This window comes from Charadrius vociferus, unplaced genomic scaffold, assembly GCF_000708025.1.
Source record: "Charadrius vociferus isolate BGI_N301 unplaced genomic scaffold, ASM70802v2 scaffold309, whole genome shotgun sequence".
NCBI lineage: Eukaryota > Metazoa > Chordata > Aves > Charadriiformes > Charadriidae > Charadrius > Charadrius vociferus.
Window position 1 is genome coordinate 2,420,043 of NW_009661370.1, and position 24,455 is coordinate 2,444,497.

Consider the following 24,455-nt stretch of genomic DNA (forward strand, 5'->3'; position numbering starts at 1 on the left):
AACAAATAGGTCTGCTACAGGGAAGGGCTGTAGTTCTAAAAAATAGTGAAACAACAAGAACAAATTCTTAAAGTCCCACCCTTTTGTTAGACTAGAACATACCTGGCATGCTGATGGATGACTGTGATTGAGGTCCCACTGGGAAGATACTATATCAACAGACTTTTCAGCCATATTAAGCAAATTCATCCAGCCTTGGAATAGAGACAAATGGGATGGTGCACTGTCTGAATAGTTGATCCCTTCGGGAATATTTTCCACAAGAGCAACCCTGAGAATAGACAAGGAAAAAATAACCACTTAACAAAAGCACTTTTCTTCATTAAAAAGTTCCAAATTGTAAAGAATGTCAGGTTTTGGGCCTATGGTTCAACATCTGCTCCCAGAGGCTCTCAGCAGTGTGCCACCCCACAACTCACTCTGAAGTTGCTGACTGTCATGTTCTGCACTTCCCAAAATAATAAAATGCAGAAATGACCTACTGTTAATGCAGCAAAGCCAATTAAGCTTTTGAAGCTCTGCAAAATTAGCTTAAACATGGAAAAGCTTACTTCTTACAACACAGTAAGTGGGAATCAGTCCTTAAGGTGAGGATGGGAAGAATGAAATAATCTCTTTTTGCTTTGCAACTCTCATATTTGCATTTAATTCTTCTAAGTAATGCGTCAAGACATATACTCCCTGGCATTCTCTTAGGTCTTCTTTTACAGCTGACATTTTATTACATTGCAGTCTCTGTATAGGAATTCTCCCTTTCCAACTGCTCTAAGCTACCTAATTTTTCTGCTTTTGTTTAACTGTGTAAGGCTTTAACTGCAATCCAGTTGTTAAGAAAAGAACAATTATGCCCTTTTAATTTCCTGTTCTTTTTGGAAGGCTCCTTGATCTTATTGTCTGTGTTATTCAAAACACTTGCAAATTACATTACACACACTCACATGGACCCAAGAAGCTAAACAAAAATTGTAGTAAATTGACAGTTCAAAATATGCTCCTCTGCTTCACAGAAATGAAGTGTTCCATTCAGCATACTGCCTCACTGCTAGACTCCCTTAAATTGCAGCAGGTAAAGCTCTTTTCTACACGCAGTAGAGGAATCTTAAAAATAAACGCAAGTCAAACAAGTTTCGCAATCCTACCTTTAGGTAAACAGATGAAATTTTCAACTTATCCAGGTGGCACTTCTATAAGTGTCCCCAGCATCTGCCACTTTTACTGTGAATCATACAAACCAGATTTAGGAAAGCTGTAGTAGGGACTTGGAGAATACTCCTTTTCATTGTATCCAAGTACATCCAGTATTTCCAGACTGTTTCTGTACTTATTAATAACATTCATCATCAACTCCAGCAATATGAATATAATTTGTAAACTTTAAAGTAAATCATTAACACAAACCTCTAGTGTAAACAAGAATTGTACACTTTTTGACTGTTGGATAAACAGATTACTGCAGTATCTTCTATTAATTCAGTTCCTCCTACAGGGTCACATGGAAACTTCTATAGCTATTTCAGAATATCAAGCACGTTTGTGAGGTTAACCCACTAAAACACTGAAGATTAGTACTCTCTAACAGTGTAAAGAAAACCCAGCAAGAATTGTGATAAAGTGAACCTGTGGTAATTGACACATTCTTACTCTCTTGACCTGACGAAAAATCTCCCCCAAAACTAGAACAGGCATAGTTCCTCCTTTCATTAAACATTCAAGTATGTTCTCTTATTCCCTAAAATCTGTCAAACAACATATATATTACTAAGCTACAATTACTGATGACGTTCTTCACAACATACTTTGAACACTATTATATTGATCAACATTAAACTTGACTTCATTATACTAAGAGTTGTAAAATGGCTAAATTAACTGTAAAATGTTAAAAACACAACTTCATTTTTAATGTCTTCAAAGTATACTTTATTCTAAAACATTCTGCCTACCTTGTTTACAAACTTCTAAAAATAACTAGTGGCCTAAAAACGTAGTGCCCTTATTAGTCTATTAGCAATGCCATACTTTTAAAAAGAAACTATTTTACTCAAACACACAAGGTTTTAGACTTATTTCTGCTGCATATAATCCTGTTATAGAACTTAATACAATTTTTGTTACATTTCTTGAAAGCCTGGTTAGTTCTTTTTCAATAGTGAACATTACCAATCCTATTGGGTCTCCTAGCATAGTCCATGTTCCCAGAGCTATTTTATGAAGACCTGCAGGATGGCCACCTTCAAAGAGCAAAACACTGAAGCACAGAAGACAAAGTGATCTCTACAAGGACACTAAAAAAAACCCCAACAATCCAGTGGCAAAGGTGAGAAATGAATCCACGTCTTTCTGGCCTTTTCCATCCCCTACCCAATCACACATAGATACAGGAGAGAGTTATTTTAAATATTCTCCAAAGACATTCTTCACATTAAATGATTGTTCAGAAAATAACCTAAGAAATGTGGTTCTGATTTAGCTAGAATTTAAAAGTGCACATCACTCCCTTAACAGAAGATGTGACCAAAATTTCTCAACATTAGAATATTGCCCGAAATACACAGTGTTTTCTGGTTGAACCCATGCAAATGAATATACAGGAGCCCACAAAACAGCTGATAGGACTGAATCTGTCACGGTCACTTCCAGTGGCTTGTCGCAGTGTTTCCCACAGGCTGTACTGAACTGTTGTCTCACTGGAAAGTATTCGCCAAACCTGCCAAAAGGTAACACTATGACAGAGTCACAGAAGGGCTGAGGTGATCTGGAGGTCATGTAGCTCAACCCCCCATGTCAATGTCCAGTCAGGTTTTGAGTATCTCCAGTATCTCCAAGTCTGAGAAGCTTAACATATTATATTTGAGATTAGGGCCCTGATCTAGCCAATCACATAAATGCTTATTTCTGATGTACTGACTTTACATTATTTAGGTCCAAAGTAGGGGAAAATGCTATATCTATATATTATAAACCCAGTTTCCAGAAGTTGCTGGAAGCTCTATCTTAAAGTGTAATGCAGGAAGAGCTGTATGCGTGGGTCATTGCTCTACAGATACATTTGGGTACAGACACCATGAAAATATGCAAAAAAGTTGGGCTCTTCCTCCTGTTCCACAGGTTAAAACCATTTACTTATTCAAAGAAAGTAGCAAGGCAAATTTGCCGAACAAAATGAAACTCATCTCCCTCTTAAAATGGCCATTGTCAGGGTCAAGGTGCTTGTTGGTCAGGAAGTTTGTCCTGACTGTCGGACTGAACTTGCTCTTAACTAGCAGATCAATTCCCAACTTTTCAATCTACATACCATTCAGCAGGCTACAGCACTAGCATTCAATAAGCAAAGTGACTACACAGCTCCTTCCATTTTATAATTTGGATTTGACTATGTAATAAAAGCCAAATGTAATCCAGTTAGCAAAACTGTTACACAGAACAGATATTATCTGCTAATATATTCCCTAGTCTTTTCTTTAACCAAATAGTAAGTACTTCATGTTCTTTAGCAGACAAAGACATTTAATCTAGCTAGGGCAGTAGTTAAAGTGTTATTTTCAGAGTTTAGATTTCTCTTTAATAATGAACTGATTCTGCCAAACTCCTGCCATATATTCCCCTACCAACCCAAAAAATCAGCACCAAGCTCAGAAGTTAAACAAAAGTCAATCACCAAGTCTCTAAACTAAGTGATTTTGCCTTCATAATCTTCCCTTTTCCTTTGGCACAATAGCAAAGTGCTAGTGCTTAGTCAAGAAGAGATTTGTTACACTTCTGTGCAAAAGTTTGAGTTTGCAAGCTCCAATTTCCATCAGTAAAAGCTATATTTAGCTCTCATTTTTGTTCCAATGTGGCCCACAAAGAGATTTTTAAAATACGTTATAACAAAAACTTCCAGGAGAGAAGGTCATTCACAGACCTTGAGAAAGATCAGACATGGTGACATAATTTATTCTGAAAAAATGGCATATTAACAAAGCAAAACAGAACAAATGTAGCATGGTGATTAAAACAGACTTTTCCTATGCTCAAAATTATTACCAGATAACCTTACACCTGTTGGAGGAGATGTCCTTCCCTTCCTGGATTTCCTGGTGCTCTAAGTATTTCATCTGATTAATGCCAACATAGGCTAGGCCCTTCGGTTATATAGCTAAATATTCTCAAACCTACCTCACACAGACTGAGAAACCTGACAGTAATGTTTTATGATTTCTGTGAAGTTACAGAGAGAGAAACAAGGGTCAGAGCTGAGATTCAAGCTCCTCTAAGCTAACAGAAATGTGGTAAGCAGTATAATGGTATTTAATGCCTACCAAATAATAGACCTTGACCTCAATAATAAAGACTCTTCTGAGTCTTGCATGACTTGCATTTAGCAATTGCAAGTGAATTCTGTTCCAGGCTAAGAATTCTTCTTCATCTTTAACAGTTCTTTGGTCAGAAAGTGAGAACATTTTTTTCTGACCTCACACCAATTTTTTCCTCAGAAGGAAACAGAGATACTCTTAATTTAGCATCTGGGTTAAGCAGAGAAGAAAGAGGGCTAGGGCAGAGAAAACAGGCAGAGGCTATATGTCTGTTTCTTGAATAAACTTGGGGTTATTTGGGTTATTGGCAAAAATTTGTAGCTTTGTCTGTTGAAAAGTTTAGCTGTAATGATTACATAAGCATAAAACGAAAGTTCTTTTGATAGTTTAAACTTCTTATCATAGTAAATTGATAAGCTGTAGAATGTTATTCACTTCAGTTTGTCTCAGTCCAGAGTAATACACTAAAGAAAATTCAAGTCGTACATACTTGAGTGTCTCTACAACATCTGAATTTACTCACCACTAAAGGGAAGAAATGTGATAAGAAAACACTGCAATGATTTGTCTGAGAAAATAAAGAAATGAAAGATGAGCAAAGGCTATCTGTGTCATAAAACTGTTATATTTCAGACAAAGGAGAGAAAAAAAGAAAAAAAAAAAAAAGAGAAAGAAAAAAGGACTGGGAAAGGTGCATGAGTCCTGGCCCTGCACCAGGGTCCTAGTTGAAGATACCCTCTTATGACCCCTCTCTCGTTCTTAATCCAGAAGCCGTGGAACCATCGATCCCCCCCCCCCGAAGGACCACAGCACCTCACAGAGTTTCAGTTCCTCCTTTGTTATAACGCTAGAATCTTAATATCTGTTCAAAACCTACCGTCTTTCTCAGACCAGTGCTTTCAATTGAGGCTTTCACCATGTCACCTTCAAGCCCTCCACTTCCTTCTACATCATATCACTCCTACCACTCTTCTTCCTCAGATGTACTCGTTAGCTGTCATGATGGCCAAGACCATCTTCCCTTTAGCTCCTCAACAGAACCAGAGCTCCAGCTCTTGCTTCTGGAAGGAATTAAGAAATATTCTTCTAGACAGGATATAATTACTATTTCAAAAGCAGGCAGAACAAACTCTCTTTTCTGAGTTCAGAGAAGTGTCTTAAAAAAAGAGAAAGTACAGCACATCTTATCAATATATTTGGATATTCTCCTCACAGTCAGTAGTGAGGATTTGAAAGATCAAGCACTATAATTCTACCTGAGATCAGACTCCAGAGCATAAAGGTATGCAGTATACTTGGACAATTACATGGTATAGTCAGTAAAGAAATAATGAAACTGTAACGTTTAGTCTGTAATTAATTTCATCTAATTCTTCCAGTATGAGACGTTACAAAATCTGGTAGCTGTCATATACCTATGCTGTTCATTTCAATTTTAAATAAAATATGTTTGACCCATTAAAGTAAACTCACGACAGAACACAATGGTTAAAAGCGAAATGGAGAGCAGATAAGATTGAATTTAAAATGGACTGTGAACTCTCAGTACTCAAAAGCAGCTAGGTTATTAGCATCAACCTGAGAACACCACAAGCTCTATAGCTCTCCTCTAACACTGACAATCTCAACTGGTGAGGCACGTGTACATGCATTTGTGTATGCGCATGTGCCTGAGTATATGCACACTACAAAAGCTCTTTGCTGACATTTACTTGTCTGCTTTTTGCATTTTAGTCATGAAGACTTTGATCTCCACAGACAAAATCTTGGGATGCTGAATGCTAGGTTTAAGACTATGCTTTGAATTAGATCTGCAGTGAATGTAGGTAAGTTCAGATTTATGGTATTAAATATATTTTTCTGCAGACATGCAGCCTTGGGCTCCAGGTACAGAGCTTTATCTGAACATTACTGAGTATGTGACAGAGCAAACTAGTGTCATGTTTTAACTGAAAAGCTGCTTTCGGTGCCTGCCTGTCAAATGCGTATTTTGAACATGATTCCATGCACTCAATGATAAAACATTGCAATGAGCGTATTAACGCTTATTATGTTAAGAAATCAAACTATGCTGGAATTTTAGACACACATAGCCCCAGTCTCTGTTTTGAAGGAAGATTCTTCATCTCTTGATTATCTTTATATTCAGAATCTGGTAACAAGTCATGAGATAGGAGGGCAAAAAGGTAAAACCCTGTGGTATAGGAAGTCCAACTAGATGGTCTGAAACAGATTTCCTACCCCCTGTCCCTGGATATGTGAATCGCAACCTAGTGGCTTAAAGGGGAGTGGTTTAACAGGGCTGATGGTGTGCATGTAAGTGCGACTACTAGACTGTTGTGTTGGAGTATATAATGAAATAGAGCTACGGCTACAGGGTCCAGCAAAGCAGCACTCCTTCGAGCCATGCTGCCTCAAGCCAAATGGGCACATGCTGGTCCTGGGCAGCATGGTCCTCTTCATCGCAGCAGTCAGTCAGTGATTCCTTAGTCACACTTCTGGCCCATCCACCTGGGCCAGCGTGGATGCCACCAGGGCATCCTGACACAAGAAAGGGCCATAGCATTTTACATGAAAAATGCAAGACACACAGATAACTTGCGAAGTAACATGTAGCTAGAGCTGGTTAAGCTGTCCTGCAACTACTGCAAACAGTTTGACAGATCTCCTAACCAGCAGCCTAAATTCTGTGAATACCATCAGTGACTGGACTCAGAAGACACAGGCCCCTTCAGCCAAGTGGGTGGCCTGATCCTATTTAACATACAGCTGCAGGTGGTGGCTGTGCATAAAAGTGGGAATAAACAGCCCTGCCTACTTCAAGGGTTCACTGAACTCCAGCCTTAGGCACTTCAGCTAATGCCTAAAATTAGAAGTTGCCTTTCAGCTTTCCCCTTCTATGGCTGCCCCTTCTTTGCACTTAGTCTCCTTTCAATTTTTCTTATCGGTCCACAGAAGCACTTAAAGTATGCTAACTATATACCAACACATATTGTAAGTCCTCACCACTTAGGCCTTTTTGTATTTTCCATAATCAACTTAGAGATCACTTTGTTATTGCTATTCCCACATAACTGCTTTTGTGCCCACTCATCACGATGTCTACAAGCCAAATATAGTGTGCAGACACACACAATGCATCCATCAAGCTGGGCAGATTTTACGTGCCAGATTCTTGGTTGGTAGAATATAAAAAATAAGAATTTTAGTCAGCAGTTCTGTCAGTGGAACTTTACCAGTTGAAGATTCGACTCAATTCTCTGGGCCTATAGAACAGAAAACTAGAAGCACTCCAGGAATGCATGCCCCATGGATTGCTATGTAAGAAAAAGATGATTCCTTCCCTCCAATACTGACATCTTCAGAAAGAATGTACCAACAATCAAATCTTAGTTTTAACTTCCCTCAAGTTACAAGCAACACAGTATTTGTGTTGTAACATACCATAGACATGTAAGTTTCAAAAGAAGGACCCACTATACAAAAACACAAGTCATCTACGGTTTCAGCCTGTGAATGATTTCTAATTAAACATATTTTAGGTGATAAAATGAAATTTACACAGTTGTATTTCAGGTGGAACTTTCAGTTCTCAAAGCCAAAACTGCGTCAAAATGAGGAAAAGAATTGACCAGATGTTTTACAATGTCACTTCAACCTCCTGGGGACGGTATTTCCCCTGTGCCAAAGCAAGTGTGAACCTTAGTAAGAAATTCAATCTAGCCCGCCATGACCATTTTAATACTGGAACTAAGACAGCAGTTGTACAAAGTATCAAATGAAAAAGGAGCACAAACATGGGGAGGAAAGAAAAACACAAGAAAGAATAAATAGGAAACATTAAAGATCCTCATTTGTTTGTACTGACATGACTGATATTTGCCTCAGTTCAAAAAACCATATAAATAAAGTGCAACTTAGCATTGAGCCTTTACGTAGCCTTATTGATTTTCTTGGGACTGTTCATATGCTTGATGCAGACTTAGGCATTTTCTTGAATTATGCAGGTCAGTCCAGCTCAATACTGATCTTTTCCCTCCACTATTACATATCCAGGCTCAGACGAAAATAATCCTTATCAACTGCCCCTTGCTCCATAAATAGGATGCTGAAATGAAGGTTGTTGATTACATTGTATATAACTATTTAGCATCATTAAGACTCAATAACAAATCCCTCATAAAAGAAGAAAACACATTTAGAATGCAGTCGAAGGGGACAGACAAAATACATGTAAAGACCCTTCTGGAATAGAAATAACGCATGGGTTTGCTTCAGGTGCTTTCCTTTAGGTTTCTAGCTCTGTTATATTAAGCCTGAACCACAATAGTAGCACACCTGTTGAAAAATACCTAGATAACTTAAATATTTCTTTAAATTATTTTAAAAGCAAATTAATATAACTGATTATTGCAATCCCTAACAGATATCATCAGGTGAGACCCTGAAATCTCTCTCTACCAGGTAGAAATAATACAGTAAGAATGCAGTAGACCAAAGGAATCTTTAAGATACTGAATTGACTTTAATTGATTGTTAATTTACTGAACAGATAGGATGTGGAGTTTGGTCCTGTAGATCAAACTGGCATTTCTGAGCAAATCAGCAAAGATATTTCACTGCTCCTGAACATACAAACCTATTTCTTCCAGAATTAAATGTAAACATTGCGTGTTTGTAAACATGTATGTAAATATGTAAAAATGTAAACATGAGAGAGTAAAATGAAAACATTTTACTGTAACTTTCTACTTCACAATCCTATGATATAGCCCAGTACAGTCATAATTCCTAATTTCTCAAAACAATTTCTCCTCTTTTTTATACCTTCTGCAACTATTTATATACATACTGACCAAACAGATAAAAACTTAGTATGTCAGAACAGATATGTGTTTTATGGAATAGTTATTGGAACAATTTTAAATATCTTATGGTTTCTGATAGGGACAGAATATTCAGGAACAGAGTTTTAAGTACTGCTGCTTAAATTGTCATCATTCAAACTCTACATCATAGGCATGAGGCAAGTCTAATTTGTCTTACTGTTTTGGGTGGGGTTTTTGTTTTTACTTTTTTGTGTGTGTGCATTTTTTGTGGTTTTTTTTAAATTTATTTTTATTTTTTAAATGGGTTTATGGATATCTTGGCAGCTTGCCAATAACAAGAAGCACAGCAGTAACAACTAAGATTTCCAATTACGATTTCTAGTGATAATTCTTTAAAAGTCTACTACAGCTTACCTTTAGCTGCACTAAATAGAGAAACAGATATATTGATTTAAAAATGTGGCCACCCTACCTACAAGCATCTCTTACATGGTAACACAGTAAGCCAGGGAGAGCGTGCAGGAATCATAGAATCATGGAATCATAGAATGGTTTGGGTTGGAAGGGACCTTAAAGATCATCAAGTTCCAATTCCCCTGCTGTGGGCAGGGACACCTCCCACTAGACTAGGTTGCTCAATGCCCCATCCAACCTGGCCTTGAACACCTCCAGGGATGGGGCCTCCACAACTTCCCTGGGCAACCTGTTCCAGTGTCTCACCACCCTCAGAATAAAGAATTTCTTTCTGATATCTAATCTAAATCTACCCTCTTTCAATTTAAAACTGTTACCCCTCGTCCTATTGCTATAGTCCCTGATAAAGTCCCTCCCCATCTTTCCTGTAAGACCCCTTTAGGTACTGGAAGGCCACTATAAGGTTTCCCCAGAGCCTTCTCTTCTCCAGGCTGAACAACCCCAACTCTCTCAGCCTGTGTTCGTAGGAAAGGTGCTCCAGCCCTCTCTCTGTTTTCTTGGCCCACCTCTGGATCCGCTCCAAAAGGTCCATTTCTTTTTTGTGCTGGGGCCCCAGAGCTGGATGCAGTACTTCAGGCAGGGTCTCACAAGAGCTGAGTAGAGGGGCAGAATCACCCACCTCGACCTGCTGGCTTCTTTTGATGCATCCCAGGATTAACTTAAGTGGAAGTTCCAAACTCAAAAGGAAAATGTTTCTTGGGTGATCAAGTCCCTGTCTTTGCTACTTCAGGCAATGTTTCATATGCTTTTATTCTTAAATTATCCAGATGAGAAAAGATATTAGAACAAGGAAGGGGTTTTACCACCACTTGTCATACTGGAATATTTTTTATCTTGCTGCTTTTGTAGGCTAAAACCTGCTTCAATGATATCCTTTTACTTGCTCTATCCTTTATCCTCAGTAACCCAGATCTCACCCTGAAATTCCTCTCTCCTGTGATATTTTTATGGACAACAATAATTTCCCTTCTTAGTTTTTACCCTGCACAGCCAAGTGCCTTTAGTGTCTTTTTTATTAAATAGACTGTTTATTCCTAGAACCTCCTCCTACTCAGCATGAGTTCAACCTTCATGATTATTGATGGTCAGTTACACATAGTATTCCAGATTATCAATGGCACTTTCAAAATGGCATTAATACTTCCTTTGTACTTCTAGTTACATCTTGCCTGATGTAAATAATATTGCATCTATCTCTGAGCAATTCTATCCTCTTTCATTACAGTTTCCCTAAGGAATTGCTTCCCTTAAACAGTATAAAGACGGAAAATCTAGTTAAATTACAGTTGGACTACTGCCTAGGAGTGACTAAAATCAAACCGTTAACTAAAATGGTATGTATATCCCCATGAGAAACCAAAAGATGTATTTAAGGTCCATTATAACCTCACAAATTTGAAAAATGATTTTCACATTCTCAGTCTGAGGAAAGGGCATTTTTGGATCACTTATATTTATTTTCTGCCTTCAGATCAGATATTTCCTTGTTCAAATTTAATTCTAATGATGTCTATGGGGAAATGTATCTTTAGGAGCCCCTACAGTCAGCTGTTACTTTATTGACAAATTTTAATTCAGAAAATTGACTAAACCAGACCTCTTTAATTCCCTGCTTCTGCATGACTGCTGTAATTTGTGAAGTTCAAAGAGTTAAAAAAAGTGAAAAGATACCAAGACTAAAGAAACACACCAATTAAAAGCCAGATGACTGCTGAAATGTGTAACAGACATAAGAAAAACCCTTTTCCAAAACTGTAAGCAACATGTTCCAACAAAACAGCCGACAGCTGAGGTAGCTTTATTTCTCTCCAAGCTGCTTCTGAGGATGCTTTATTATTTTCAACTAATCCACAGAACCTAAGGAGTGATAAACTCCATGAAATATGAAACATGAGAAATGTTGTGAAGCAAAGAGGACAAAAAGAAGGTGAAAATAGAGAAAGTCTGCAAAGAGCAATTTTGAGGTGTTAACCCAGTCCCTGATAAAAAATTCCATCATGATTGGGATCTGCAGCAAAAAATCGGAAAGAAATTCTACTGCAGGACCCAGAATGAACCCTTAACAAAGATAGTAGAGATTGCCAGAATGAAGAATCGTCTATGTCATACTGAATCCTAGGGAAGGCCGACACCCCTGTGGGAAGTGGACATAAAAACCTCACATAACTATAAGGAAAAACACAGCAGAAGGGAATAAGCTGTAATTGGCATTCCAGCAAACAAAACAGCAGACAGTACCATCAAATAATTCAGGTTGGAAGGTACCTCTGGAGGTCACGTAGTCTAACCTCCTGCTCAAAACAGGTCCACTTAGATCAGTTTGCTCAGCACTTTGTCTGGTGAAGTGTTGAATTTCTTGAAATATGGAGATTGCACAACACTTTCTGGGTGCCTGTTTTGATATTTGACCACTCTCACAATGGAAAAAACAAAAACAAAGCCCCCAACCCACGTACTTGGAATTTCCTGTGCTGCAATTTGTATCTGTTGCCTCTTGTCCTGTCACTGTGCACCCTCAAGACGACTCTGGTTCTGTTGTCTCTAGAACCACCCATGAGGTAGTTGTGGACAGCACTAAGATCGCTCCTTCTCTTCTTCAGGCTAAACAATTCCCTCAGCCTCTGCTTATACTTTGTGTACTTGAGTTCCCTAACCATTCTAGTGACCCTTCACTAGATATGCCCTAGTGTGTCAGTATCTTTCTGTTATTGGAGGACCCAAAACTGGACACAGTACCCCAAATGTAGTCTCACAGGTGCTGAACAGATGGGAAGAATAATTTCTCTCACCCTGCTGGCTACACTTTTGATGATAAAGTCCAGCATGCAGTTGCCCTCCTCTGACTCATGTCCAAGATTGTTGTCTACCAAGAACCCCAGATCCTTTTCTGCAAAGCTGCCTTCTGACCACTTGCACAGGGTTATTCCAACCCAGGTGCAAGACTTCACATTTGCCCATGTTGAGTTGGTATTGATGATCACAAAACTCTGAGCCCAACAGTACAGCTGGTATTTCACCTAGTTCATGCTCATCCCTGATGAGCTAACAATGACACTAACAAAAGCACGAGCTGAAGCAAACAGAAGAAACAGCTTCTCAATAAGTCACAAATGCAAAAGGTTTCATGTCTTTTCATAAGGAAGATCAGTGTTGTCTGATTATTTGTTGCTACCTAACATCAAACATAGTCTGTCCCAACAACTTTTCAGGATTATTTTGCCATCTACAACTGTAGGATTTGCAAACTACAAACCTTGAAGAGTGGTTGCACACTGTCTCTGAATAGGTGACGAAAGCACAGTGCCATTTCCTTAAGTCACTACTACACAACATGAACGTTCTTTAAAGGCAACAAGAAAATTGTTGTAAAGGAAACCCAAATTTTTAACTTTAGGAATAAAGACACTATGATAAAGGCTAGTGATATTTTGCACCAATTTCAAATGAACAACAACCTGAGAAATCTGATAAAGCTTTTCTTTTAATCCTAGTCTATTAAAAGTCAAATAGCCTCTGTTAATAATAAAGTAAAAGGTCCTGCCCTAGTACCCAGGCTCCTCCAGTTCTTCATTTGTAGCACTCATTCTTGCTTTTCATCTGCAAATGAATGATTTTTACGCTTTGCAGTATTAAGTAACTTTTCTGTGACTCCAGACCATAAGATCACCTCTTGCCTTCTATGATATTACCCAACTCTTTTGCAGCATTACCAGGTGCTTCTTAACGTTGACAATATTTCTCAAACTAGTTTTTGAGCACAAAATACACTAGTTAAAATATTAAATAGTACTGATCTTGAGGATCACTGATTCTTGAAAAACACTGCCGTACTCTCCCTATTCATGAGGTACATCACAGAATACCCACTGCTGCCTTCCTTTGCGGCAATTTCACATCCACCAAATGGTTTGCTCAGAATGATACAGAGAAGATCCACTGCCTTGCCTTGGATCACTGGAAATATATTAGTCTGACACAATCTATCACCTTATCACTGGAAATATATTAGTCTGATACAATATATATTGTACAAAATGAAGGGAAATTTTTATCCCTTTTCCCAACATCTCTGTGCTAAAACATTACATAACAATAAAGTTAAATTCACAGGCTGGGATATTTTTTTTTTTTTTAAAGTTGAGGATCTGTGAACTTACAAACACTACCTGTGAAAGCATAAAACTTCAAGCAACCTGTCCCAAAGAGACCAGCTTTCATCACAACAGATGAAAAGAATTTTACTTGCCTTTGTCATACATTATAATGAGTAAATTAAAAAAAAAAGCAAAACTCACTTGCTACCGTTAGCAAGATGTATGAAAATGATTAATTAAATTATTGTTGAACAAAACCAACTGTAAGACAAGAAAGGCAGATACATAAAACCAAAAGTTGAGCTTATTTCAAAGAAACTGCAATAGGAACCCTAACTAGTAAAGCAAAAATATTCCCTAAGGTACTCCAGTTCAGCAGCTGTGCTTATAAAACAGTTTGGACATTTGCAGCTGGAAATATCTACATAAAAATAGGTTCAAGGTTAGAGAAATGCAAAATGTTCTATTATCTTAATTTATACAAAGTGATTGGATATGAAGCCATCTTATTTTGATTTTAAAAAAAGGAAAAAAAGTTTATTGGTTACTTATTACTCAGGCTATTTCTTTTTCCTATGAAAAAAAAATTATCATTTTCCCATCTCCAGTATTTTCTGGACCTATACTTTCTCAGTCAACATAACTAAAGGTAAGTTTATTGGGGCTGTCTGCAGTGCCCATATAGGCTAAACTACCACTCATTCTTTTCTTATTCTGTTTCTAATATTTATCATAAACTACATTCTATAGAATCTTACGGTACATAATTTACCCAGGCTTACTAAAAGAACTAGAATTGACAGGTGTACATTGCTGAAATTTTATTTTCCCACTGCAGGATAGAAACATCTGATAAAAACTCAGCAATATTTTGAGGTAGGAATTGCTTTGCTCCATATCAATCTTCCCCCGAGTGCCACCCACTCTAGCATTATTCCTCTGGTGGCTACTTTACAGGTGTAATGAAAGGTTATTACATCTAACTTCCTTACAATTTCAAGATTGAATTCTTTAGGGTACAGATTATGTCATCTCATGTTTTTGTGCAACATCTAACATATCCTGGACAATAGTATATTGCAGACCATATCAAGACTATTTAAAGACAGACAGATGCAAGGACAGAAAAAAACACCAGGCTAGAACTGGATTAATTTATTGTTCCTAACCCTTACGAGTAGAAACACCTGGACCCTCAACAAATAACCTAGAATTCAGAGCAGATTACCCCCAATTTACCACACAATCTTTCCAAATTCCTTCTATATTCTACCATTTGGAGGGGGGGGAAGATGTGAAGATTTCACATCTCCTCTGTTCCCAACACTAGAGAAACCTCAGGGATGAGAAGGAACAGAGGAGTTTGCTTCTGTGAACTGGTACTTCAGGTATAACTGGTTATAAGGGCTTTAAAACAATCTCTCCTGAAAGAAGAATTCCTATGACTTATTTCTCTTTAACAAACTATGCCTGTCAATGGAGATGCTATGGCAGGACAAAACTCTTCAAGTATGTCTCTGCCGCTTGGCCCCAGTGATTCCCAATAACTAACACAAGTAATTAAGGACCTGCACAGCATCTTCAAAACAAAGTCCCCATTACTGATGCTCCAAAGACAGAAATGGGGACAAAGCTACAGAGAACAAGAGACTCTAAAAAGGTTGATACTTATGGTGATGGGAGAGGGAAAGGCAGTAACAAAATACCAGCTCTTCGTCTCTCCTGTTTATCCACTGGCAAGCAAAGGCTTCTTGCAAAATTGATGGGTTTCCTCTTGGTCTCACAGGTGCAGGCCAATTATTTATGGAAACTATACACTTCCATGGATCCCCACGTGTCCCCCACCTGAGAAGGCAGATGGTGGATTGCGGTGAAGCAAAACAAATTAAACACTGATCTCCCTAAAGTGAAAACAAAATTCCCAACAGTTCAGTTGGCTCTGACTTAATAATTTTAAATAACATCCAAAAAAGCCTATACATAAGGGATTCTGCAGTAGTTCACTTCTCAAATCCATTAACTGTCTGTTTGATCTCATTAATACTCAAGTTAATTCTGATCCAGCATCTTTTTTTGTCTCATGAGTTTATACATAATAAAAAAAGAATAAATAGTATGTAGATGAATCACAAATGTTTTAATTTGCAAGGAATGAAAATGGCAAGTGAACATTTTTATCATTCAAGTTTAAATGGTTATTGATGATCAAAGGTATTGTAGAAAAAAGCCATTCAAAGCTGTAAGGGTCATGATCCACCGGGAGTACCCTCATCAGTGGGCACACAAAAAACCCCTCACATGCTTTCTCTCTACACAGTTGTTCATTCTATGGGCCCTATGAACTTTACATTGTATCCTATTCACAGTTTTCTCAGCACAAAACACGCCACAAAACAGATACCTGGCCTTGTCCCTCATAAGGTGATTAAGACACTCTTCTGAAAGGGAAGATGCAAAGAAAAGCTTATAGCTCGGCTCTTCTGCTTTCCACCTACTGCTCGCTCTGTCAGGGCAGGCACCAACCTTCTTGCCTGGCACAGTTATGAGCTCAGTGGTGTGAGCTCTCCTTGGCTCAGCCAAGATCTGTAATTACCCAGAGGAACATTTTAATTGTGAATTCCAAATTTGCTGAAGGACGAGATGGGGAACTCTGCTAAAAAGGCAGCAATATTAGAAAGTAGAGTAGAATAAACCTTGACTGGTTGGTGGATTTTTTTATTGAGGTACTTTTTTTTATTTTTAATAGATTTAAAAAAAAATTATAATGATTTTATGGTTTATTTTCTGGACTTGGGCTCCCACATTCTGCCTAATTTGTTTTTCAGTACACAAGGTGGAATTTGGGATATCTAGGCATGATTTTTCAAAGGAGGCTATTTCCAGTAAAAGTTACAAGACAAAGGGAGGTGCCAGAACTATCACAAGCAATTTAGAGTTCTCAAAATAATTTTAAAAACAAATGATGCTGGTATGACAACATAGGCATATCGTCTGGTCTGTTCTAATTCTAGCATAATTATGTGGTGAGGAATTTCTTGGCCACAGGAGTAACCAAGCGCAAAACCAAAACTGAATGAATTTCCACTAATTTATCAAAAACAGTTGTTCAGGACAGGACTTAATGCAGTGCCTGAGTAAGTTTTAACAATATTCCACTAAATTCTTTCAAAGGATCAAGATCAAGTCTTTGGTAAATAGCATTTTCCCTGTTCTTCCGAGTAATGAAGAGGTGAGAAATAAATCATTTACATACTCTTTTGACTGGACAATTTCCACTCTATAAGCCTTCTCTTCATTAAGCTGTTTTCTGACTCAGTTCATCACAATCTTTGTGATAAATACTTGTCAATATCTTATTTACCTTACAATACATTCCTAAAAGAAGTCTTTCAAGTACAAAGTTAGCACCTCTTTGCCAATTAATGCATTTGCCTTTCCTCCCAAAATATGTTGCAACATAACTTCCTTTCCTGGTTTTCCTTAATCCTTCATGGCTCAGCTGATAGTCCTCCAAATATACATTAAGTCACTGATCCTACTTCAGGAGTTTATGCTGGCACATCCTCACTGCTTTATTATCTAGGTTTTGGGAAGTTCAATCTGGAAATCTACTCTGGACAAAAAAAAAAAATGCACTTTACTTGGATAACAATACAGCCATTACTGTGATTTAGAGCATACAGAGGTAAACAATTTAAATAATTGTTATTTTATACTCTCTATATTCTTTTCCTCTGCCCAGCTTCAAATGCTAACTGGATGAATAAAAACACTATTTTATTTGTGACTAGCACAAATACAACCAGAAAAATACATTTTTTAAAACAAGCCATTTTATAACAGCAGGGTTTTGGTGTTTTGTTTTTTTTTACAGCTTACAAATGTAAATAAAATTAATATCAATCTACAAATTGCATGCCTGGAAAATAACAATCTCTGGGAAACTAGTTTGATCTCTGGAAGAACCAAAAGTCAATATGAAATTCAAAAGAGTTCACCACATAGTATGTCTATTCAAGAGCACAAATGAAAGCAAAACTACAAAATGATAAATTCTGGCAGAGGTACCAAAAGAAAAAGCGGGGCAAGTAGGACAGACTTAAGACAAACACCACCACCACCCTTCAACCCCACCACAACCCAAACAGGCAAGAGGTATGCAAACAATGCATGAGGCCAGAGCTGCGTTTCCCAATTCCAATGGTACATTCCAGCTTTCAAGTGTAGGACAGACCTTGTAGGTACTGATACTTAGAAATGAATTCAGCTTATTCCTGTGATTCCCTTCTCTGCAGTGTCAATGTAAACAAGCTGAAAGCAGAGAAACATGAGATGCAGACTCAAGATAACATTACAGTGAACAGCTTGATACAGCGGGGCACATTTTGTTCAAAAACTGCTTTAAAAAATAAACCGTACTCTTTCAATAGCAAATAGACTTCAGGGGAAAAAAAACAAACGATGGTCTTAAGTGACACAAAAGTCACCTTGTGTCTTCTAGACACAACTGCCTATCATTCACAGGACAGGACCATAACAGCCTTGCAGAGACACTGAACATCCCTAAAATTGCTCAAATTCTCAGTAAGTAAACCCATAGTGATACCCCAAAATGGAAGAGCACATCTGTGTTGCAGCAAATCTAAGACTTAAAGCGTATAACACAATACTATACAACCTCAGAATAAATAGAATAAACTAGTTTAGAGACAATTTGAAATTATTTTTGCGATGTATATCATTCATTACTAGTTTGCCGGTATGAAAAGAAATAGAAAGAGCAGGATTTTATATCATTTAATCAAATAAATTCCAAATATTGTTTAGTGGATTATTTAACTTACTTTTTTTTTTTTAATATATGACACTCAACCAAGAAGAAATTAAGTAACAGAAGTGAGGTGCAGTGTTGGTGCCAAATTAAAATGAAATGAAAAAAAAAAAAAGTGTTTCGGTTTGACATTTTTCATTTTGTTTTTAGATTTTAGTGAATTCTTCCCATGATCCTAATATAAAATAATTTTCAGTGTCAACTGCAGGTTCATAATACTATTTTACATTTGTGCACTCTATGTATTCTTCTAGACAGTCCTTCTTCCTTATCTCATTCATTATTGCTGAATTTTAATTCAGTATTTAATAATTGCATTAACATTAGAAGTTTGAGAGTGCCGGTCTAAGAAGTCATACATTTGTTATTTAAAATAACAATGTATCTTTCACATCTTATAATTTAGAGGTAAGTTCAAGTCAAGTTTCCCATCCTGGAGTCTGTGAACTACAATACTGGAATACATGAGAATCTGTAGTGTAAATCCATGTTAAAATATGGGAACATTAAATGTTTACCCGTTATCATATTCTGTCATTTCAGTTACTGCAAACAAGAAGCAATAGCCACAGAACTTATAACATAGTTAGAAAATATATCAGTGAGCCATAACAATATGTTCTCATGAAAAAGAAATTACTTCTGCTTTAAAGCATATGAAAACTGAAAAAAAACCCCAAACACTACCTGTCTTCTCCTCAGCACATAAACAGATTGCCTGATGAGGGTGGGACTGTTTATGTAAAACAAACACATTCTGTGATTGCAAGCTTTCTATTACAAGTCGAATAATTAAAAGACAACAAACAGCTAAAATGAAGATTAGAACAATAAAGGCACTTGCTGCAAAAAAAAAAAAAAATCATAACATATTCAGTTTTTAAATAATTTTAAAAAACCCACTAAGAAGCTTTGTTGACATAATAAGATATAATGACCACTCCCCTACCTGCCCACCCCCTGAAACAAGCAGCTCTGTACCAGTTAAGGAATGCGGATTTTTTTCCAGTTTTCACATAGTTTAATTCTGTAGTTGGTGAGATGTAAAGACTGTATTGGGCTGCAATTGGTTGACTGCCTGACCCTAGGGTTTTTCAGTGCCTTCCTTTCCAAATATTCCAGAGGGAAATAATATATTTTTTTAAAATAAACAAATTGTTGTAGGTAGAAGATACCAACTATTCTACCAAAAAACATCAAAGCCCCAAACCCAGAAACCACATGTGCAAAGCACTTTCTTGTACAAAGCCCAGGAACTGACTAGTCTAATTACTGACTACTTGAAATTTGGGCTTTCTATTGTGCTACAAGGAGCAACAAGAACATGAATGAACCCACAGAAGTAAAGATAATAAAATTACTGTAAATTTTCAGCAAAATATTGCTAAACATTAGCAGAAATGTCTTGCTTCTAGTTAGTAGCCATACACAAAATAATGGCATTTGTAATGAAAATCCTTGTTTCCAATGTTGTCTTTAAATTCATCGTAAGATTTTCCAGCTTAAACATGCTTTCTTTTGCTTCAAATTGTTCTTTTTCACTGGAAATGGGACATGTTTTTTAAAAACACAGTGAATGGTAACTGGAACGGGATCATTTGTGTTACTTAAGCACTCCTTCAGCGCCACAGCAAAATACAGATTTCCAAATAGTGTATAGTTTATCACAAACAGTTCGCATACCAAATACATTTTAGATTAACCTGAACTCTATTCTTAATGAGATAAATGCTGTTACTAAAAAAAAAAAATTCTTCTTTTCACTGTCATTTTGTAGGGGAAAAAAAGCGCTAAGGATATTAACTCTTCAAACAATCAAAAAATTTGGTTATGTAGGGGTCTTATTCTAATTTGGAAGTAATTTGTGAGGTAAACTCTTTCTCCAAAGCAGCCACCAAGTGACCAAGAGGAAACTCTGCGTTCCAGTGCTGTAGCAGTATTTTCATCCTTCAACTCATTAGTTACTGAACTAAATCTCATTCAAACATGGTAATTCCTGCTTCAGAGAGGTACCCATACTCCAAACAGAGAGACTCAGAGGCAAGAAATAAGCACCCAAAGGCTGCAGATGGAGACGGGGGCCCCGACTCTTTGCTGGTCCAAACAGCGATCGCAGTTCCTTTGCCCAGCTATAGCCGCACTCCCCTCCTGCATATGGCACACTAAAGAGAGGAGCTCTGAGAAGCACTTGAAGACAGAAATGGCAATAGTTTTACAAAAAAAGCAAAATGCCTGACAGTGAAATTAAAAGGCCCGAGAAGGACATAAACAATGATGATTGTTTCACTTACTAATGTGATAGAAAATTCAGTTACTCCATCTCCAGCTCTGCTCTTGTAGATTCCTATCCTTTCTGCTTACATCCAATACCAATATGGGGCCAACACCACACCAAGCCAGAGTGGTGTGGGCCGTGCTTTGTCTTTAAAACAGTTAACTTGCAGCTGTTTAACTAACAGAAAACAGCCTTCATGGATTTTTTTTTTTTTTAAAATGCTGGAAATACACTCCTCGGAAAATAAGCGAAGATTCTTTCGTTATCTTTTCCTCTTTCTGATGTAGAGATGGGCAATTTTCATTTATGCCACATCTCATGAAATCAGGTATTCTGCACAATGTCAAGGCTGGCCAGTGTGCATGCAATGTGATGACCTTCTAGCATGCATTAGCTTTCTAAAAAATTGGCACTGAACAATGGGACAATATTTACAACATGCACTCATAAGAAAAGAAGAAGTCATGGATAGGGGAGCTCACAGTTTTGCTGCTACTTTTGACCTTGAGCAAAGAAAAACACAGAATATTTCCTGGGGACTGAGGAACAGTAAACAAAGGTTAGTTGTTTTTCCACTATACCTCCAGCTATCTTCCACTCCTAAGCTGTCACTAATGTCTAGGAAGAGTGTCCCATGCTAAAGTCATTATTAATAAAAAGCCAATTAGCATTTTTGCCTTGCTAGATGGTGAGAGGCACAGGGAGTCCATTAAGCTTGAAATAACATGTCAAACAAATGTCCCTCTTCATTGCCACATTATTAGTAACAGTATGAGTTCAAAGAAATCATATTACCTGAAGCCTGGAAGAGGAAAAAAAAGTTACATATCATCATCGTGATGGATTGCTGGAGCTGGAGAGCAAAGGAGAAGGAGAGAGAAGATGCAACAAAGAACTGATTGTTATGAAAGACCACCCACTTCCTATAGGAAATAAGCTAGTTTTAAATAAAAGGTAGCATTTAGAAAATGGGTGTTTACTCTTTGATCTATGTACATACCAAAGAAATTAAAAGCAAATCTTTTATTATTTGTGGATAAGTTTATGAACTTGATTCAAAGTACACATTTGTGCCAATGCCGCTGAGCCTCTCTAACAGTGTTAAATGTCCCACTGAAATTTTTAGGCTTCGTTCCCCCCTGCTGCCTTCTTTGTATTTTGGTCTTATTAATGGGGCTTTCACACTTTGCATTGCACACCACAGACAACTCTGTGTGACCCAGATTTGTCTCAGAATAAGGTGTGAGAATCTTCAAATGCATTTGTATGCCCCTTTCCGGGTTGCTCAAACTAAAATTGGACAATACTGAAGCATATGTACTAATTCCCCATTTGTATACTGTTGAGATCACTACGGAAACTTTACTACAAAGAGCTACTGTTTCGTGATACTGTTGAATCAAGCAAGGCTCATGAAACACTCGGTATGCCCTTCAGTAGTGTTATGGAAAAGACATTATTTTGGCTTATTATTTATACTTGTGTAAAACATTCTGAAGATGCTAGTGACAATCCTCAGAGAAAGTAACTTGCTGAACCACAAAGGGCTAATCCTTCCTGTCCTCATTATGTATCATGTGATGTAAAATTGAAAGCTAAGATGAAATACAGCAACGCAAATACAAAAGTTCAATATAGATGACCACATTTCAGGGAATGTATCATGCAAATTATGCCTGAACAGCCCATAAGGGGCAAAGGAGGACTAACACAGGATGAAATTATTGCATTGTTGATATAGGAAGGACATTATTACAGTAGGAAAAATTAAAAATATAATCATCTCCATTTTTTTCATCCCCTGGTTAAGGGAAGGAAGTAACATCCTTCCAAACAGTCTTGAACATCAACTGCTATACAACCACTATATTATTTCAGCTAAGAGAGGAAAGAAAAATAATTTTAAAATTTTCTGATCAAAGGTCACAGCCTGTTCCAAGAGCTGGACAAAGCACTCACCATCTATTTCTTTGCAACCAAAAACACCATTATTTTCATTAAATCATCTTGCTTTTAAAGAAAAAACAGAACAATCTCTCCAGCTTGCTACTCCACTAACAGAGTCAAGGGCGCAACACTGTGCATTTCACTTGGCCACAGCTCTACAGAACAGAAATGTGCACAAGAAGTTAAAATATCTGCTGAACAAAAGCTGACCCTTCTATCTTGGGCTTTTCTATAGAGCTTCTAAGTATAGTATTTAGGCAGATGAAGCCAGACAGTGCCATTATGGAGCCTATGAAGCAGACCTTCCTTTGTATACCAACAGAGCAGAAGACTACCTCTTAGCCCACTATTTTTTGTTAAAAAAAAAAGAAGTACAAAAAGCAAACACTCTATGCCGAAGTCCTGAAGTGACTAAAGAACCAAAATACTAGTGATATTATCGATGGTATAAGCTTCTCTCCCATTGCTTAAAACTCTGCATTCCAGCTGTATCAACTCCCCTAAACCCTTATTCAGCAGTGAAATGTTTTAAAAAGCATTTCTTGGCGTCTTGCCCTTCAGCAGATGAAAATTTGCATTTTTACAGCATTTCTGCCTATCAGCACTAAAAGATTCTAATAGGTTTTGCAGCTGTGTGGGGAGAATTGAGAGACGGTCAGCAGATTCTTATGGCAGACTGCTGGAAGACAAGTGCCTGAGGGTGCTGAGGCAGGCGAAACCAGCTGACCTGACCAGTCTTAACATGCCACAGAAAAGGCAACCAGCAGCTTTCACCACCAATGAGGGTGCCAAAACAAAGGCCCTTCGTGATCCATGGGCTCTGTGTGTAGCAAGGAACATTAAAATCCTTATTTTTTTGCTCCATCTTAACAAAAGAAGCAGCTTTCTGGAAAAAACTCATGAAAGAGCAAAAGTATAACTAATTGCAACTGCAACTGCCGGAAGCTGTACCTAGTATATGGGTTTTAAGTCACAGATCTTTATGCTGCAACAACTGCATACTACTTTGAAAGAGCAAGCAAGGGCACAAGCAGAGAATCACAGTGTCCAAGGTTTCCACTTGAAGGTGGGGACAACAGCGTATCTGACTTCAAGGTGCTTCTTCAGAGAATATTACCTAAATGTACAAGTAAGGGGGGGGGGTTGGGGGGGAAGAGGTAGCAGTAACGCCAGGAGCTAGTCAGCGTATTGCAATCTCTATTAGAGCTTCAGACTGAGGTGTCTGGCATAAGAGGATTGCAGTATCACAAGCTGCCATTCCTCAGGGGAACCACTTGGACACCCACTTTCAAAGGGTGAATTAAGTCCAGCAATCCAAGTCCATGTAAGGGATTAAATGCACTTTGACCTCTGCTAAAAGCAAAGTAGCATTCCTTCTGCGTAGTGTCTCTTGGTTAAACACATATTTCCCCCCAAAAGACATCCCTTGGCCAACCCAAGAAGAGCCTGTGTTGCTGTTTCAGTACACTTTATTAAAGTTTACTAATTGCAGTCAGAAAAAAAAAAATCCTTCCCATGAGTAGAGCAGCTTAAGTATTTTGATTTCAAGTCTAATGAAACTGAGATGACATGAACATATTCACTGGACTATCTTATGACACAGTCTTTTAATAATTACAACAAATAATTTCTTAACTGATTAGCCAAATTCTTCTCTTAGTAGTTATACTAATACATAAAACTCTGGATTTGTTTTGTATTTGCAGCCCT

The 24,455-nt window shown here is 37.6% G+C and overlaps 1 protein-coding gene across 2 annotated transcripts in view; it reads right to left on the reverse strand.

Moving 5' to 3' along the window:
• PLD5 (phospholipase D family, member 5) overlaps window positions 1–24,455 on the reverse strand; it is a 185,038-nt gene that overhangs the window by 70,756 nt on the left and 89,827 nt on the right. For both annotated transcript variants that reach the window (XM_009893639.1, XM_009893640.1), the window contains one exon: window positions 103–271. In XM_009893639.1, coding sequence (XP_009891941.1) covers window positions 103–271 — 169 coding nt within the window. The remainder of the gene's footprint in view (window positions 1–102; window positions 272–24,455) is intronic.